Source organism: Phasianus colchicus, chromosome Z (assembly GCF_987193195.1).
Source record: "Phasianus colchicus chromosome Z, bPhaCol1.hap1.1, whole genome shotgun sequence".
NCBI lineage: Eukaryota > Metazoa > Chordata > Aves > Galliformes > Phasianidae > Phasianus > Phasianus colchicus.
In genome coordinates, this window is record NC_143476.1 from 37,528,346 (window position 1) to 37,546,168 (window position 17,823).

Consider the following 17,823-nt stretch of genomic DNA (forward strand, 5'->3'; position numbering starts at 1 on the left):
CAAAACGGAGGTAGAGTAAATGCGTAGGGAGAAGAGTCACTTGAGGAAATTTCTCATATGAACTGATTTGGTACTCTGGTGGGAAGGCCCTTGTGCACAAGAACTGAGGAAGGAGAGACTGAGTTGGAATACTACAGGCACTGGTAAAGAAATAGAAAGCAGGAGATACAGGAGAGCAAGGAGTTTGGATGGCATCGTGGGCCACCTACTTGGTAAATGGTCAGGCTTTTGCATATAGATGGCATTTGCTTGGCTATAAAGAATAGAGAGGGAAGGGGTTGGCAGGCTGTAGATGCGACTGCCTAAGCAAAGACTGCCATCAGAGATACACGGAGCTGCACAGTTTACCAAACGAGCAAACACAGCATGCATTCAATTGAAGGGCAAGATTTTGCTAAGCTCTCATCTACCTGTGGCAATAACCTACTTTGTAACAGAAATCCTCGCTCTGTGTCCTTGAGCTACTGACTTTCCTACTACTCATCCTGACTTTTTCTTCCTGCATAACCTTGTGAAATAATCCCTTCCTTTTGGCACTCTGAGTTTTCTGTCTCAATAGCAAATCTCCATAGTATGACAAGGTTGCTAGCAAAAGCTTTTGGACAAGAGCAGTCCAAAGACCAGATGTTAAAAACAGCGTCTTCCTAACGGATGGTGCTCTGTCATCAAAACAGGGGTCCTGGTGGCCGAGAAGCTGGACATGAGCCAGCAGTGTGCACTTGCAGGCCAGAAGGCCAACTGTGTTCTGGGCTGCATTAAGAAAGGGGTGGCCAGCAGGGAGAGGGAGGTGATTGTCCCCCTCTGCTCACATCTTGTGAGGCTCCATCTGCAGTTCTGCATCCAGACAAAGGACCCCCAGTACAGGAGGGACGTGGAGTTCTTGGAGCGGGTCCAGAGGAGGGCCACTGAGACGATCAGAGGGCTGGAGCACTTCTCATATGAGGAAAGGTTGAGGGAACTGGGCTCCTCTTGCGGAAGTGGGTTTTCATGTCACTTCTTCGTATCTCCTTCATGCTCATGTAACTAACTCCACAACGTACTGTGTAATCAATGCAAGTCACTTACTCCAAGTGGCACTGGTGGCATGATGGGTGGAGGGAACCTTCCCTTTAAACACTTAGCACCGGCAGTCGAGGTGCTAAAAGGACCTGCGTATCAGTACTATTGATTACTCTGGGAGCAGCTCAAACCCACTCCTTTTCAGTCATACTATAATGCTCTTCAGAGCCTGTGAGTGCTCGACTCCAGAATGCAAGAGGACGGCCTCAGGTATCTCCTGCGGCCTCTCTCCAGCAGCAGTCTAGAGGATGTTTTTTACATCATGTCCCATCCTTACTGGCCCCACGGTCACAGCTCTGCCTATCTCCTGTTTAATTTGCTCAAAAGCCTGCTGCTGACTGGGGCCCCACCTAAAATTCTTCTTCTTCTGCATCACCTGATGAAGAGGTCTTACAGTGAGGCTATAGTTCAGAACACGCATTCTCCAAAAGCCCACTGTGCCCAGAAGAGATCACGGCTCTTTCTTACAAGAGCGGGGAGACACAGCTGTAATCTTGTTGACCGCATCTGCTGGGATGTGACAATGCCCGTCTTGCCAAGTTACGCCTAAGAACTGAATTTCCTGTGCGGGTCCCTTCACTTTGCTTCGCTTAATAGCAAAACCAGCTCATAGAACAATCTGTGCTGCTTAACATCTTCTGTCTACAGCAGCTGTTCCAAAGGCCCACCAGTACCCGCTGGGCTCCATAAAACATCCCCTTCTGAGGAAATCAATACCAAGTATCCACAGAGCGCCTGCGCCAGTCTCAATAGAGTGCTTTTGCCAGTCTTTACCAGTGAGGCTTATTTTGGCCTCCAACACAGTCAACTCTTGGGAGCCCCCAGTCACTCCAGAAATATAAATTACTGCTGTGCCTTTGTGACTCAGGGGTGTTAAGAGTGCACTGTGCACCGGTGCCCACAGTGCACTCGTATTTCTGTGGTTCTGATGTGCTGCGCCATGGAATCCACTCAGTTCAGTACACTCCATTATCCCTTTCCACCCCCTGGCTGGGGGCAGGGCCCCTCTAATTGTTGCCTCTGTTGTTCTCCTCCTGTGAATCATGATCATGGTCCTTTCAGCCTTTGCTGTGCCCCACAGATATTAAAAGAACCTCCTCTGCCTCCTATAAATCGGAGCGAGACACATGTAAATACGCTTTGGTTCATGTTTGTGTTCCATTTCTGTGACCTTATCCACTTATAAGTGCTATGGAGGCATTCTGCAAGACTAGAAATGCAGACGGGATGGAATATAGTCAGAGCAAAACGTGGCCCGTGCCAGAAATAACAGTCAAAATCCATTCTATCTCATCGGTCAAAGTCATTGTACAGTTTATACTGAAACCTAAATGTCCATATCATGTATGAACAATCTCAGCAATTGTAGACAACAAACAACACAAGAGTTTCCTTTTGAACTTCTTGCCATTCCTCCTGGCTCAAATCAGTTCCTCATTCCAACCAGAGCTCAATACCTTGACTTGGGTTTTCCATATTGCTGCCTGGAGGCCTCGACAGATCTGAAATGGGCTGCATTTGAAGTGAACTGGTGGGCAGAAGGGAAAATAGATAGTCTTTCCGTGTGGGTCTGCATATGGGAACGGGCAATAAAGACTGCTACCCGAGTCTTTCCTCAGGGCGGAGAACACACGTCTGTCCATATGTTTCTGGAAGGGCAGTAGATTACTTCTTGCACCGCAGGCTTATTTTCTGGAAACAGTTTCTCTTGTTTGCTTCAGTTTTTGTTTGTTTGTTTGCTTTGGCTGGTTGGTTTGTTTGTTTTTTTAAAGTAGGACAGCAGCTTGTCTACAGCAGGTATGGACCAAGTTTTTGTGTCTTCTGTCACAGTGGATGAAGGATTATCTGCTGGCCCTAAATGCTGGGCACAGCTGACCTAAACAAGAGGTTTAAAATGCCGTGTAGTCAGTGACGGGGGATGCAGGTGATCTGCAGGGCAGAGAACAAAAATATTAGATCGAGTAAATTAGAGAGTAGCCTCCTGGTCATTTGTTTTCAAGAAAGACAGTCAGAACTCGAGCAGAAGCAGGCTTCATAGGGATGCAGAGCACAGAAATCCTGTGCTGTGAGAAGGAAGATGGCTGAGTCTAGCAAACAAAGCCTGACACGCAGGTGAGGTGAGGTGAGGCGAGGTCTGAGGTGCAATACGGTGGCTTCCATCAATCGTGTGTGTTCTCCACACAGCCAGGGGAGTGAAACTGCTATTTAAATTGAAGGACAGTGCTCCACAATTGCCACAACAGGATAAGCTGCCACTGATTAAACTTGGGGGATGAGGAGTAATGGCCTAAAAGATGAACATAGGAAGTTCCATACTAACATGTGGAAGACCTTCTGTACGGTAAGGGTGACGGAGCGCTGGCACAGGTTGCCCTGAGAGGCTGAGGAGTCTCCTTCTATGGAGATATCCAAGGCCTGGCAGGATGCCTACCTGAGTAGGGTATCCCGCTGTAGCAGGGGGGCCGGACTGGATGATCTCTTGAGGTCCATTCCAACCCCTGTGATTCTGTGAAGATTTTAGCCTGCCAAGAGATGCAGACCTGGAACTATGTTGTGGTTTTGTGATTTTTGTTGTCAGTATTCCACATCAGAACATCATGTGGACCAGTGGGAGTTAACGAGTTAATGTTCTGGTTCCGTTTACTGCTGTGGACTCTTTGAGCATCCTGATGGGAGGGGAGGGGACGGCATCCCCGGACGAGCTGGCGGGCAGAGGCAGCGGGGTGGAGCTGCGGACACGACCCGGAGCGGCTGCCTCTCCCCATCTGGCCCGGCTCCGCCGTCTCGGCTCGCCGCAGAGAAAGCACGTGCTTTCCCTCGCACTATCGTGGTTTGACTCTCATTTCTTGATACTCTTGTCTCTCTCGTTTTGTTTGGTTTAGTTAGATTCAGTAAATTACCCTTCCTCCTGAGATCGTTGTCGTTGTGTTTTCTTTCTGTTAAAACTACCGGCTAGCTCTCTGCCCTTCCGCCTCTCCCGGAGCGCACGTGGCCCGGGGCCGGCCGGGTCGCGGCAAACCGTTCGTGCCTTTTTTTTTTCCTCTCTTCTTCCCGGGTCCTGTGCCCCCTGTCACGGACTTATATCTAAGGATAACCCGTGACAAACTAGCTACAGAAGAATAGTGCAGTGAGAGAGAGCACAGAAGAAGGGAACTATTTCTCTTCTGAGCACGAAATAGTTGACATAAAGCTTGATATAAAACGTTAAAATGCAGCTGTCTCCAGAACTCGAAAAGGGTCTTGCTGGTTCTGGCCAGTGCTGCCATTTCTGTGTTTTCAGTGTTTTCCCCATTATTTAAATACATTAAATAAACGTCAGAGATTTAAATCAATATGAGCATGTTGCTTTACTGCTGCAAATTGCTTTGCTTGTTGCTTTACTGCCTGCCCAGAGAGGTGGTGGAGTCGCCATCCCTGGCAGTGTTCAAGAGGCGTCTGGATGAGGCGCTGTGAGATATGGGTTAGTGCTTGTGGTAGCAGTGGTCATGAGAAGACAGTTGGACTAGGTGATCTTATAGGTCGTTTCCAACCTTGTGATTCTGTGATTCTATGATTCTGTGATTCTGAGAAATACATGCATTTTGTGAAACACACCAGAGCAGAACAAGGAAGCCACGGGTTTCCAGTAATGGAAAGGATGGTCTTCAGATCCTGCTGATGTGACTTGGCCAGTTTTTTCTGAGGAAAACCAGTCCTACGGAAAACCTGGCCAGTTGCCCAGCAGCTGTCACGTATATTTCTGAAGAAGGCATTTACTTTCACACCGCATCAAGTGTTCCACCCCAATCATATCTCTCCATATTTGAATTTTCCATTACAGTAGCTAACAACGCCACAAAGTGGGTCAGCAGCGTCTACTTCGTCGGCTTTGAGTTCAGCTACAAACAGTTGAATGGAACAGCAATTTAGCACAGGCCTGCACATAAAGCTATAACCAAAAAATGACATGCATCATCAAAATTTCATCATCAAAATTTCTTATTAGAGGCACCACTTTTTAAAATATTTTCTTATGAGACAGTGTGTCTTTGTGTGACAGGCTTGTGGCTAGAGGTTTTACACGTCAGCAAGCTCACATATGGTGGATAAAAAATGATTTAGGCACTCAGGTTATACAGAACCGAGAAAAGATTGCTATTGCATCCTCATTCACCAAAAAAAACCAAAAAAACAAACCAGAAACCCCAAACTCCCTACAAATTATAGCCATCTAGTTTTCAAGCAGACCATCTGAAAATATGAAAAATTGTCCCAACCCAGGCAAACTACAATCCAAAGAACCAGAGTTTATGTATGTTCTGCAAAGTTACCAGATCTTCAGTTAAAATCTTTCATTATTCTCTTCTGCTCATTTTGTGGCTCTGTAAGGCTTCTTAAGCCTTAATATCAGTATTAGCCGTTCCGTTTAACTTGATTTCTATGTCTGTATGAGGTGCGGTGAAGACAAGTATCAAAGCCGACTTAATGGCATTGCGGCAGTCCTGCCCAGGTGGCATCAAGAGAAGGCCAAATCTCTAAAAGACCGCGTTCCCCAGATGGGTATTGTTTAGAGATTATAAAACAAAAGAAGAAGAAGAAAAAAAATTATCTGATCAAGTGCAGGGAAATGCCTTCCTGGAGTGCGGTGTTCCCAATTATTTGACAGTGTATTGTCAGCTAAACAGAAATAAGGGCACGGAACTGTATCTCCTGTGTGAAGCTTATCATTTCCATCTTTATGATTCAGAAATCATAAGGACCTTGGAGCTCACAAGCGTGTGAGCTGACAGCGAGTCTTCGTCTTCCTCCTCTGTCCTGCTGCAGCCATCTCTGGCCTCAGTAGAAACAGGAAAGCCTGGGCAGTCCAGCTGCTCTCAGGCCCACTTCCAAAGCTTTCTGGATAAGCAGGCGCACACATCCCCTCCCCCTGGGGAGTCTGGTCTACGCCATTGCAACCGGGGGCCCGGAACCAGCCCCGCCCGGGCGGGGCAGCGGATCACAGTGGGGCCCTTTGTGACCCGTCCCTGTGACACCCAGGCATAGCCGGCACCGACACGGCGGCCCCGCAGTGTCCGGCAGGACAGCGAGGCGACAGGGCAGGAGTGTGCGGGTCTGGCGAGGAGCCCCCGAGCGCAGCCCACGTCGTTTCACTCTACCCTTGGCAGTCCCACGGCTGCCCCCTCCCCACCCTCAGCCCTCACTGCACGAGATGGTGAGGAAACCTCCTAAACGACCCAGGGTGGCCTGGGCTGAGAGTAGGGCTCCCCAGGAGAGAAGACCTTCACCGGAGCCCTACCAGGTGACTGAGGTGCAGCCACTGTATGCTGGTGAGTGAGGGTCCCCAGCAGGGTGGGCAGGGCTGGGGCAGTGAGTGCCCCCTGCTCGACACCAGGGCCCCTTGTCCTGACAGGCACGGGCAGGCTGTGTCAGGGGAGCGGGCCCAGGGCTGGAGCGGGCAGAGCTCCTTCCTTTGCTTGTGCCTGCCTTTGGCCCCTCTACAGCGCTGCTCACTCTCTTCCTTGGTTAGATGATGACTGGCTGCCTGTTTATGAAATGGAAAAGGAGGCCATAGATTGCATTGAAGCCTACGTCATCAGCGAGGAAAAGGTAATAGCAGCCATCTCCGTCTTGGCTGTGCCTGCATCTCCAGATGGTCTTTCTGGCTCTGCCTTCAGGCTGCAGGAGGGCTGCTGGCTGGGCAGAGCGGCTGCTGCCCTGCGGGCCTGCCACACTGCGCCACACCCTGCAACACTCGGTCCCTCTGACCGTGGCGCTCTGTGCTCATACTCCTTGGTCTCTTGTGTGCCTGCCAGGATCTGGTGCAGAAGATGCAGTTCCTGAACTGCATCTGCTCACTGTGCAGCACCGCTGGAAAGACGGGCTTGACAGACAGCCTGGATGTCTTCTGCTTCCTAAACAATCTGACAGAGAACATTGAGGTGAGGGGACATGGCACCCAGGAATCTGCGCCCTGTGAGGGGCACAGGGCAAGGGGAGAGGGAGGCAGGGAAATTGTGCACGGACACCGATGTGCCCCAGATGGGACTCCAGGTGTTGCTGAGACCTCAGCAGTGGAGGTGGAAAGCAGCATCTGGGTGCCCGTGTTGGTCAAGGGGCACTGGGGCTACTCAGGCCCTACCAGCCGGTGCCGGGTTTGCTGGTGCTGGGTGCTGGTGGCTGCCAGGTGCCATCCCGGTTGTGCTTTGCAGGCTCTACTGTGCGAGGAGCCCAAGGAGCAGCTGAACACTGCCCTGAGATACCACTGCATGAATGCTATTGCTGCCTTGAGGTACCTGCCCAGCCCCTGGTTTTGCCAGCACATCCCCAGGGCTCGATCCTGGTGGCCCTGACACAGCTCTCCGCTGGGTCTTGGCTCTTGCCCCAGAGCTGGTGGCATCAGGACTGTCCTCTGACCCAGGCCAGCCCCGTGGAGGAGGAGGTGCCTCCTGGCAGGGCTCCCCATCCATCCCAGCACCGAGGCACTGCTCCTAACATCAAGGTCTCCCTACTTGCAGTGAAGTGAACGCAATTGCAGAAGACGAAATGCTACATCTCTTAAACGTGTGCTGCAGTGTCATCTTCTACCTTCCTCCAAGGAGGGAATTGAACATTTGCCTCTACAACCATGTACGTACCAGTAGGTGCAACTACTGAACCTCAGGCCTCTGGGCTGCTCCCTGGATTCTTTGTGTCCAGAGGTTAAGAAAGATCCTTGCAGGGCAGGCTCCCGCCCTTGCTGCCCCTCACTCCTTACCTCTCACGCCCTGGGCCCGGCAACACTCTGTGCTTGAAGCCTGGTCTGTGCACAGCAGCTTTGCGGCTCTGCAGCCCCTGGGTGTGAGTGTCCTTCCTTGGCAGCCAGAGGGGTTCACAGCAGTCTCCTGGTGGTGAGAGCGACCTCTGAAAGACTTCTACAAAACCCACTGTTCTCTTTGCAGACCCTGAATGCTATGGACAACATGCTGCAGATTATGCTAGACAGCCATCCCAGCCATCCCATCAGCAGCGTCAATAATTGGCTGCAGAGTATCTTGGAGGTCTGTCTGTTGTAGAGCTCTGCCCCCAGAGGTCCCTTTGGTAGAATTTGAGCCCTCTCCTTGGAAACGGCACTGGCAGCAGCTGGAGCCGGCAAGCGGCCCCAGTGGCAGTAGCCCCAAGATGGGCTTGGCTCGAGCTCAGGGTGCCTGAGTCTGGATGGATGCCGTGGTTCCAGCCAGGAGCTCGGCAGACCTGCTTCTGCTGGAGTGGGCATCAGCAGTCCCAGCTAACCAGCAGCTCCTCTCCTCACAGTTGCTGCTGTCCTTCACCTTCTCCGGGGCCAGAATTGTGCGTGAGAGGGCTATGAAGCAGGTCTGGAAGCTTTGCGGTTTCATGGCCAGCACTTTCAGGCAGCAGGTAAGGAGACGTGAACATTCCAGCCTGCTCCCTCTTCCTCTTTTTGCATCCCAGAGCTGCCTCTACAGCTTAGGGGTATCTGAGAGACAAGCTTGGGCACTGAGAGACAAGGTGGGGGCCCTCAGCATGTTTCTGCCCTGAAGCAAGTGTCTTCTTTGGCCCTTTTCCTCTCGTCTTCTCCCTCCACACTATGTTCTCACACTCAGTCTGACTTGTCTTCCCTCCCTTTTCTCCCTCCTACCATAGCTGCTTAGAAGATTCCTCCGCACTCCTCAGATTACAGGCATCGTCCTCATAACCCTTGATAAGACCATTGCTGACTGCAGCTCTGAGGACAAGGAGTATGCCAGGATTATACTGGATATGGTTTTGAAAGACCCTGGCACCTGGCTAACAGAAGTAAGCACTCAGATGCTCTTGGGCATCCGTAGCCACTTTGAGTCAAGCCAGAGCACTGGGAAGAGCAGTAATCTCAGTGGCAGCAGGGCAAATCTCCTTCTGTCTCCTTCTCCTTCTGTCCTCCCAACAGGTGCCAGAGATTCTGGGGTACCTCTGCAGAAAGCTGAAAAGCAGCAGCACATCAGTTCAGGCAATCCTCCCGTCACTGCTTGACGTGCTGGCATGCCAGTTTCCCAGAGATGTGTTAACAAGCGTATTGACCCACCTACCACACAGTGACAGGTACCAGCCCTGACAACCCCCGAGGAGCAGGCGCTCCATCACACTGTGCTTTCCAGTGCCAGTGGACCCCTCAGGGCTGCAGCAGCTCACACCCACCAAGGCAGCCCACAGCCTCTCGTCAGGCTCCTGCCCTGCCCCTCGGGGAAGGCCACCTCAGCCCCTCCTGCTTGCCCAGGCCGGGTCCTCAGACCTCCTCAAGCACGCGAGGTGTCAGAGCCAGGGCTGCAGCACAGCCTGGGGCCTGCTGGTTCTGCCTGAGCCATGGCGCTGTGGCTGAGGCAGCCCTGTTGACACAGCATTGCTCCCTCTTTGCAGCGCTACCCTGGAGATCTGGAAGATGGTGCTTACCATGCCGGAATCTTCAGAGAAAATCTTGGATGAACTGCGCTGCCTTCTCCAGGACGAAGAGCCATGCACGATCATCACAGTGGGGCTGGGCTTCCTTCGTCTGACTGTGAGTTACACGGACAAGGCATCGTGCTGTCCTTCAGGGCTCTCTTTGCCCAGCTCCCTGCCTCCCGCTGCCTTCCTCCCCAGGCTGGAAACTTGGGGCAGGGCAGAGGCAGAGTTGAGGCTGTGGCTTAGGCTAGGGAGAGGCATGGCCTCCGCAAGGCTGAGTAGGCTGCAGGGCCAGAGAGGGAAAGTTCCCGTGGCCACCCATGTATGGTGCCATTTTTGTGCCAGCTTCTCAAAGGTCGATTGCTCTTCAAAGGCGTGAGAGCAAGAGTCTGTGCTGGTCCGAGGGCAGGAGGAGCAAGCCTTGTGCCTGGCAGCACAGCTTGGTTGTTCTCGGTGATGTGAGGCCTCCGTGCAGGGGCCCAGCCTGGCCGCTGTGCAAAGCTTCTTCTACCAAGGCTTACTTTCAGACCCTCCAGTGCTCCCTTTTCTACCAGCAGCAGCAGGCACTCTCTCCAGGTGCCACAGCAGAAATGCGGACACCAAATGGGCAGTGAGTGCCCTGAAGTCATTGCTGAGGGCCAGCCCTGTCTCAGCTGTGGTGTGGTGCCTGGGAAGCTCTGCTTCGACCTGGTGGGGTGGCTGGGGAAGCACTTGAGGCACAGGCACCCCGTGCTGGAAACCTGTTGCACTGCTTTGTGCATGGCCGCACAGCGCCTTTGTGCAGAATGTGACTCTGAAGCATCTACTTTTGCATCAGCCATGCCAACGATATGCTCTTCCCTCCACTGCTGTTTGTGATCTGAAGCCATCTGAAACCAGCAAAGAGCAATGGGCAGGGCAGCAATAGCGGTGGCTGGGGTGCAATTGGCTGCAGTGACAGCAGCATTCTCCCCGTGTTCTTGCAACAGGTGCCAGAGATTCTGGGGTCCATCCAGAGAAGCCTGGAAAGGAGCAGCAAATCACCTCAAAAGACGCTCTTCTCACTGCTTGACAGTCTGACCATCCAGTTTCCCAGAGAGGTCCTGAGGAGTGTTTTGATCGACCTTCCCCAGTGTGAAAGGTACCAGCCCAGACAGCCCCGTGTGTTTGTTCCCTGAGAAGAGCAGGGCTCAGAGACGCTCCTGCTGCCAGAGCCAAGGAAAGCTGCAGGACACCCCCGAGGAGCAGGCGCTCCATCGCACTGTGCTTTCCAGCGCACTGTGCTTTCCTCAGGGCTGCAGCAGCTCACACCCACCAAGGCAGCCCACAGCCTCTCGTCAGGCTTCTGCTCTGCCCCTCGGGGAAGGCCACCTCAGCCCCTCCTGCTTGCCCAGGCCGGGCCACCAGACCTCCCCAAGCACGCGGGGTGGCAGGGCCCGGGCTGAAGCACAGCCTGGGGCCTGCTGGGCCTGCGTGAGCCATGGCGCTGTGGCGGAGGCAGCCCTGCTGACACAGCATTGCTCTTTGCAGCGCTACCCTGGAGATGTGGAACAGTGTGCTTCCCATGCTGGAATCTTCAGAGAGGATCTTGGATGAACTCAGCAATGTTCTCCAGGACCAACAGTTGTGTGAGATATTTAATGTCACCACAGCGGAGTTGGGCCTCCTCCGCTTCACTGTGAGTAACTGGACAAGGCACCGTGCTGTCCTTCGGGGCTCTCTTTGCCCAGCTCCCCGCCTTCCCCTGCCTTGCTCCCCAGACTGGAAACCTGAGACAGGGCTGTTGCAGCAACAGAGCCACGGCTGGGGCTGGGGAGAGCCATTGCCTCCATGCAGGCTGAGCTGGCTTTAGTGCCTGTGGCCACCCTCGGCTGGTGCCTCTCTTGTGCCAGCTCCTGCTCCTCAAAGGCTTCTGAAGGCCAGAGGGCAGGAGGAGCAGGCCAGAAAGTCATCCTGCATAGTGCTAGGCCTGGGGCACAGAGGGATGGTGGAGCCCTCCAAAGGCGCTGCTGCCCCAGGCCACGCTGTGTCTCCCAGTGCCCAGCCCTGAGCTGCAAGAAGAGCCAGGAGCTGCAGGGTGCAGGGAGTCCTGCTGCCTCTGCCTGGCTCTCACTGCTTGCCTTTGTTTCAGGTGATGCACCCTACTGAAGAGATGCTGAAAGAGCTGTGTAAGCCTGCAGTCCTGCAGAGGCTTCTGAACATTGAAAGCCTGCCACTGCTCTGTCTGGTGCTCAGAGGCCTGGTCCTGCTGTCCAAGAGATCTGAGATGGTGAGCAGGACCTAGTCAAATTAAGCCCTCCTGTTGAGGAGCCTGGCGCTGGAGTGGAGGGCAACACTGTGCCTTGGGGTTGCCTGAGACTCAGGAGTCGGGGTGATGGCCTGGTGGGGCCTGGTGGCTGCCTGGGGAGATTTCCAGGAGCTTTCCAGATGGGTTACCTGGGGGCCTGTTGGAAAAGGCGGTGGCCGAGCAGGGGCCATGGCGTTCTTGCTCACCTGCCCTCCTTCTCCTGTCTTCCCCATCGCTATAAGTGCACGCCTGCCCATAGTCTGCCGCTGCCATTCCTGTGGCAGCTACCAGCAAGCAAAGCGTGTAGCTGGTGCTCTGTAATCAGAGGTTTTAGGCCAGGGTGGCCACTGTCCTTTTGGTGAGAAGGAAATCTGTGTTTTGTACAGGCAAGTGTCATACGAGCCCTGCTTCCAGACATCATGGAGACCCAGCAGTTTGCCAACACGCCCATTACTCTGAAGGTGCTGAACATCTTCAGAAATGTAGTGCGCCACCTGGAGAAGAGGCATGCCAGTCCCATTGCTCTGGAGCTGGCTGAGAAGATTCTGCCTCTTTTTAATCATGTAAGTCTGCCGTGGGAGGCTGATCTCCGTGGGTGGGTGCTCGACCAGAGGGCGTTCTCCTTTCTTTGCTTCTCCAGCTCTCGAGAATGAGATGTCTTCTGGGCTCTGCAGCCCAGCAGGCCTTGTCCTTGGCAGCGTAGCTTGGTTGTTCCTCGTGATGTGAGGCCCCTGTGCTGGGGCCCAGCTTGGCTGCTGTGCTAAGCATCTTCTGCCAAAGGGTACTTTCAGACCCGCCAGTGCTCCCTCCTCTACCCGTGCCAGGCATTCTCTCCAGGAGCCACAGCAGGGAGCTGGAGGCTGAGTGGGCAGTGTGTGCCTTGGAGGCACTGCCGAGGACCAGCCCTGTCTCCTTGACAAGATTTTCTTGAGGAGCGCTGCTTTGACCTGCTGGGGGGCCTGGGGGCACAGGCACCTTGTGCTGGAAACCTGTTGCACTGCTTTGCACGACTGCACAGCGCCATGGTGCAGAATGTGACTGCAAAGCATCTCCTTTCACATCAGCCAAGCCTCCGCTCGTGCTCGCCATGGGCAGTGAGAGTGCGTTGCTGAGGTCTGCGTGTTCCCCCTCAGGTGTCAAGTGAAGTGCGAGAAGGCTCCATCCGCCTCTTCAAAGATACGATGGACGCTGTGCTGTGGTATAAGAAGGGAAACATGAAGAAGGCCGTGCGCAGGGCCCTGCTGCCTCTGCTATTTCAGATGAGTGATGAGACCCCGAGAGTAGCACAGGTACAAATTACAGACCTGACCAAAATGCAGGCAAGGATGTGCTGACACCTCAGCGGTGGCAGCGATGGTCTGGGAATTGAGAGCGAGTTCAGCAAGAACTCAGACGCTGGGAAGCGTGTCTGTGGTGCCATCTCCCTGCATCTATTGTTGTGTAGGCATCTGGGGAAGCACTCGTGGCTTGTGCAGAATTCCTGAAGTGGAAGGAGCTCAAGCACCGGGCCCGGCAGGAGTACATAGCAGCGATCAGGAGGTGTTTGGTAAGGACACAGCCCCCACCTTTTTGCTGGGGGAAAGGGGATGCTGGCAGGAGGGGTTGCACCTGCATCTGGGGAGGCTCTGCAAGTCCCATGCCTTTCTGCTCTTCTCCAGCTGCACCAGGACAAGAGGACAGTGGAGGAATACCTGTGGCAGAGCCTGCCATACCTGAAGGATTCTCAGACCTCCTTGCGATGCGAAGCTGTCAAATTCATCAGTGAGCCCAACCCCTGAGTCCCTTTTTGGGCCCTGCCCTAGCAGCAAGGCGTAGCCCTGCGGCCCCCGGATACAGCCTGCTCGTGCTAGTAGCCCCAATGGGTGCCTTGCTCAGGTGCCCCCTCGGGCACCATCCCTGCCTGCAGCACGGGAGGGGATCAACTGGGCTGGCTGGGCTGCAGTTTGTGCTCTGGGGAGTGTGTTGGAGAGTGGGCGTCTGACGGGAGCTCTTTCCCTAGGGCTGGCTGTGCAGCAATCTGGGGAACAAAGTGAGGAAATGCTGAATGAAATCTGCAGTGGTGAGTGAGGGCAGTGCTGCGTGTGCTGGGGCGGGGGGCAGGGGGCTGAGCTTGGGCAGCATGCAGCTGTGCCTTGCTCTGCTGCAAGGAAATGCTGCAGGGACAGAGGAGCATTCCTGGGGCAGGTAGGGCACTCCTGAGCAGTGGCTTCCAGCTGATCCCTCAGTCTCACATGCTACTCTGGGCCTGGAAGAGCAATGAGTCGCGATGGTACGGTCAGGAGGTGCTGGTGGGTTTCATCTCTGTTCTGTTTCCTTCTGTTGCAGCCTTTCAGCCTTTGGAAGATGACATCTGTCTGGCAGTCCGTTCCCTGGCAGCCGACACAATACAGATGCTGAGACATCAAAGGCAGCAGGAGGCATCAGGACGGAGCAGGCTCGCAGCACTCTGCTGCTGCCCCTGCATAACCACCTGAAATGTAATTCTAGAACAGTGACATTGCCATGACACGCATTCCTGTCATGCAAGACAGACCCCCTTAACAACGCAAGGAGTCCAGGAGCTCCTTGACAGACATCTTGAAACAAAGAACAGGAACCTGCTGGTTGAACTGGGTCTGTAGTTAGTGACTGACTAAGGCGAAAAGTACACCAGAAAGCCTTTGTGAAGAAGACTTGGAGAAGACCTCTGCCTGTGACCACCAGAGAGCAGAACGCATGCATGCAGAGGCGGAACATATCATAATGATTTCCCCGACCTAATTGGAACATTATGACGACATCTTGGAACTGTTCAAGCAAGCTCAACCCACCTGTTGTGTCATCTTACCTATATGTATGATTTGGTGTGATAAATAAGCAACCAACAAGTGTTTCGTTGTGCGAGTTAGGAGTCATCACCCTCGCACCCGGCACCATAATAAACATACCTACTATATAACTTTACATGCCTTATGGAGTTTGATTTTGTATGTCACATCTGTCCTTACAAAGAAGACTCGGATTGCAAAGCCATTCCCTTGGTGTCCTCCCGAGTTGAGCTTATGTGCAAGGTTTCTGTAGCGGTGGGCTGTAGGAGTGCATCCTCAGCACGTCTGCTGACGATACTCAGCTGGGAAATGCTGTTGATTCTCTCCAGGGGGACCAGAGGCCTCGGGTGGAGATACAGATCCTTTGGAGAACTGGACACTCAGCAACAGCATGCAGTTCCACTGAAAAAAAAAAAAAAAAAAATCCCAAACCGGCATTCATCATTCCTAAGAACCTCGTGGCCTTTCTTCAAACTCTGTCAAGGCCACTACGCCCTCCGTGTACAAAATAAGACTAACTTCATGGGTGGACACGTACGCAGCCCTGAACAAGATACCTGCTCATTTTGCTGGGCCTGTGACAGATACAAAGCAAGAAAGTAATGGTTCTCCTAGCTTCTTGCAAAGCTGAAGTGCTGGGAAGCAAAGCTTCTGCTTCTCAGTTGTGCTGTGTGCCTGAGCATGAGCGTCATGTGGAATAAGACAAATGGGTTTGTATTTCAAGGGGAAAAAAAACATCTTTTCTTTTCTTATATCTGGGAGACCCAGAAATCCAGACTCAGAGCTCTATCTCTGGTTTTCAGTTTGCATTTCAAAACGGGGCAAAGAATGATTCTGCAAACCTTCTTTGCTGACATACAACTCTTAAAATAACAGTAATATTATTTTTACTACTAAGGAAATCAACAAAACGGAGGTAGAGTAAATGCGTAGGGAGAAGAGTCACTTGAGGAAATTTCTCATATGAACTGATTTGGTACTCTGGTGGGAAGGCCCTTGTGCACAAGAACTGAGGAAGGAGAGACTGAGTTGGAATACTACAGGCACTGGTAAAGAAATAGAAAGCAGGAGATACAGGAGAGCAAGGAGTTTGGATGGCATCGTGGGCCACCTACTTGGTAAATGGTCAGGCTTTTGCATATAGATGGCATTTGCTTGGCTATAAAGAATAGAGAGGGAAGGGGTTGGCAGGCTGTAGATGCGACTGCCTAAGCAAAGACTGCCATCAGAGATACACGGAGCTGCACAGTTTACCAAACGAGCAAACACAGCATGCATTCAATTGAAGGGCAAGATTTTGCTAAGCTCTCATCTACCTGTGGCAATAACCTACTTTGTAACAGAAATCCTCGCTCTGTGTCCTTGAGCTACTGACTTTCCTACTACTCATCCTGACTTTTTCTTCCTGCATAACCTTGTGAAATAATCCCTTCCTTTTGGCACTCTGAGTTTTCTGTCTCAATAGCAAATCTCCATAGTATGACAAGGTTGCTAGCAAAAGCTTTTGGACAAGAGCAGTCCAAAGACCAGATGTTAAAAACAGCGTCTTCCTAACGGATGGTGCTCTGTCATCAAAACAGGGGTCCTGGTGGCCGAGAAGCTGGACATGAGCCAGCAGTGTGCACTTGCAGGCCAGAAGGCCAACTGTGTTCTGGGCTGCATTAAGAAAGGGGTGGCCAGCAGGGAGAGGGAGGTGATTGTCCCCCTCTGCTCACATCTTGTGAGGCTCCATCTGCAGTTCTGCATCCAGACAAAGGACCCCCAGTACAGGAGGGACGTGGAGTTCTTGGAGCGGGTCCAGAGGAGGGCCACTGAGACGATCAGAGGGCTGGAGCACTTCTCATATGAGGAAAGGTTGAGGGAACTGGGCTCCTCTTGCGGAAGTGGGTTTTCATGTCACTTCTTCGTATCTCCTTCATGCTCATGTAACTAACTCCACAACGTACTGTGTAATCAATGCAAGTCACTTACTCCAAGTGGCACTGGTGGCATGATGGGTGGAGGGAACCTTCCCTTTAAACACTTAGCACCGGCAGTCGAGGTGCTAAAAGGACCTGCGTATCAGTACTATTGATTACTCTGGGAGCAGCTCAAACCCACTCCTTTTCAGTCATACTATAATGCTCTTCAGAGCCTGTGAGTGCTCGACTCCAGAATGCAAGAGGACGGCCTCAGGTATCTCCTGCGGCCTCTCTCCAGCAGCAGTCTAGAGGATGTTTTTTACATCATGTCCCATCCTTACTGGCCCCACGGTCACAGCTCTGCCTATCTCCTGTTTAATTTGCTCAAAAGCCTGCTGCTGACTGGGGCCCCACCTAAAATTCTTCTTCTTCTGCATCACCTGATGAAGAGGTCTTACAGTGAGGCTATAGTTCAGAACACGCATTCTCCAAAAGCCCACTGTGCCCAGAAGAGATCACGGCTCTTTCTTACAAGAGCGGGGAGACACAGCTGTAATCTTGTTGACCGCATCTGCTGGGATGTGACAATGCCCGTCTTGCCAAGTTACGCCTAAGAACTGAATTTCCTGTGCGGGTCCCTTCACTTTGCTTCGCTTAATAGCAAAACCAGCTCATAGAACAATCTGTGCTGCTTAACATCTTCTGTCTACAGCAGCTGTTCCAAAGGCCCACCAGTACCCGCTGGGCTCCATAAAACATCCCCTTCTGAGGAAATCAATACCAAGTATCCACAGAGCGCCTGCGCCAGTCTCAATAGAGTGCTTTTGCCAGTCTTTACCAGTGAGGCTTATTTTGGCCTCCAACACAGTCAACTCTTGGGAGCCCCCAGTCACTCCAGAAATATAAATTACTGCTGTGCCTTTGTGACTCAGGGGTGTTAAGAGTGCACTGTGCACCGGTGCCCACAGTGCACTCGTATTTCTGTGGTTCTGATGTGCTGCGCCATGGAATCCACTCAGTTCAGTACACTCCATTATCCCTTTCCACCCCCTGGCTGGGGGCAGGGCCCCTCTAATTGTTGCCTCTGTTGTTCTCCTCCTGTGAATCATGATCATGGTCCTTTCAGCCTTTGCTGTGCCCCACAGATATTAAAAGAACCTCCTCTGCCTCCTATAAATCGGAGCGAGACACATGTAAATACGCTTTGGTTCATGTTTGTGTTCCATTTCTGTGACCTTATCCACTTATAAGTGCTATGGAGGCATTCTGCAAGACTAGAAATGCAGACGGGATGGAATATAGTCAGAGCAAAACGTGGCCCGTGCCAGAAATAACAGTCAAAATCCATTCTATCTCATCGGTCAAAGTCATTGTACAGTTTATACTGAAACCTAAA

At 52.5% G+C, this 17,823-nt stretch overlaps 1 protein-coding gene across 2 annotated transcripts; it reads left to right on the plus strand.

Moving 5' to 3' along the window:
- The first annotated feature begins 6,054 nt into the window (after positions 1–6,054).
- On the plus strand, positions 6,055–15,367 carry LOC149912879 (maestro heat-like repeat-containing protein family member 7). 2 transcript variants are annotated; one of them, XM_090131720.1, is made up of 19 exons: positions 6,055–6,365; positions 6,566–6,645; positions 6,852–6,977; positions 7,248–7,327; positions 7,554–7,665; positions 7,977–8,075; positions 8,329–8,433; positions 8,680–8,832; positions 8,963–9,114; positions 9,430–9,568; positions 10,422–10,573; positions 10,963–11,110; positions 11,564–11,701; positions 12,106–12,282; positions 12,853–13,008; positions 13,164–13,265; positions 13,378–13,480; positions 13,719–13,778; positions 14,045–15,367. In XM_090131720.1, exons 1-19 carry the CDS (start codon positions 6,248–6,250, stop codon positions 14,191–14,193), a joined length of 2,349 nt encoding a protein of 782 aa, XP_089987846.1. In that variant the 5' UTR covers positions 6,055–6,247; the 3' UTR covers positions 14,194–15,367. The 2 variants fall into 2 exon arrangements, with proteins under 2 accessions (XP_089987846.1, XP_089987845.1); XM_090131719.1 differs by having other exon boundaries at positions 6,852–7,327; positions 14,045–15,364.
- The last annotated feature ends 2,456 nt before the right edge of the window (positions 15,368–17,823 follow it).

Bases quoted from the DNA above. Each gene is read 5' to 3' on its own strand.
- LOC149912879 (XM_090131719.1), top strand. From the start codon at position 6,248: ATGGTGAGGAAACCTCCTAAACGACCCAGGGTGGCCTGGGCTGAGAGT. The intron at 6,646-6,851 runs GTAATAGCAGCC...TGTGCCTGCCAG, and splicing joins ACGTCATCAGCGAGGAAAAG to GATCTGGTGCAGAAGATGCA. The intron at 12,283-12,852 runs GTAAGTCTGCCG...GTTCCCCCTCAG, and splicing joins TTCTGCCTCTTTTTAATCAT to GTGTCAAGTGAAGTGCGAGA.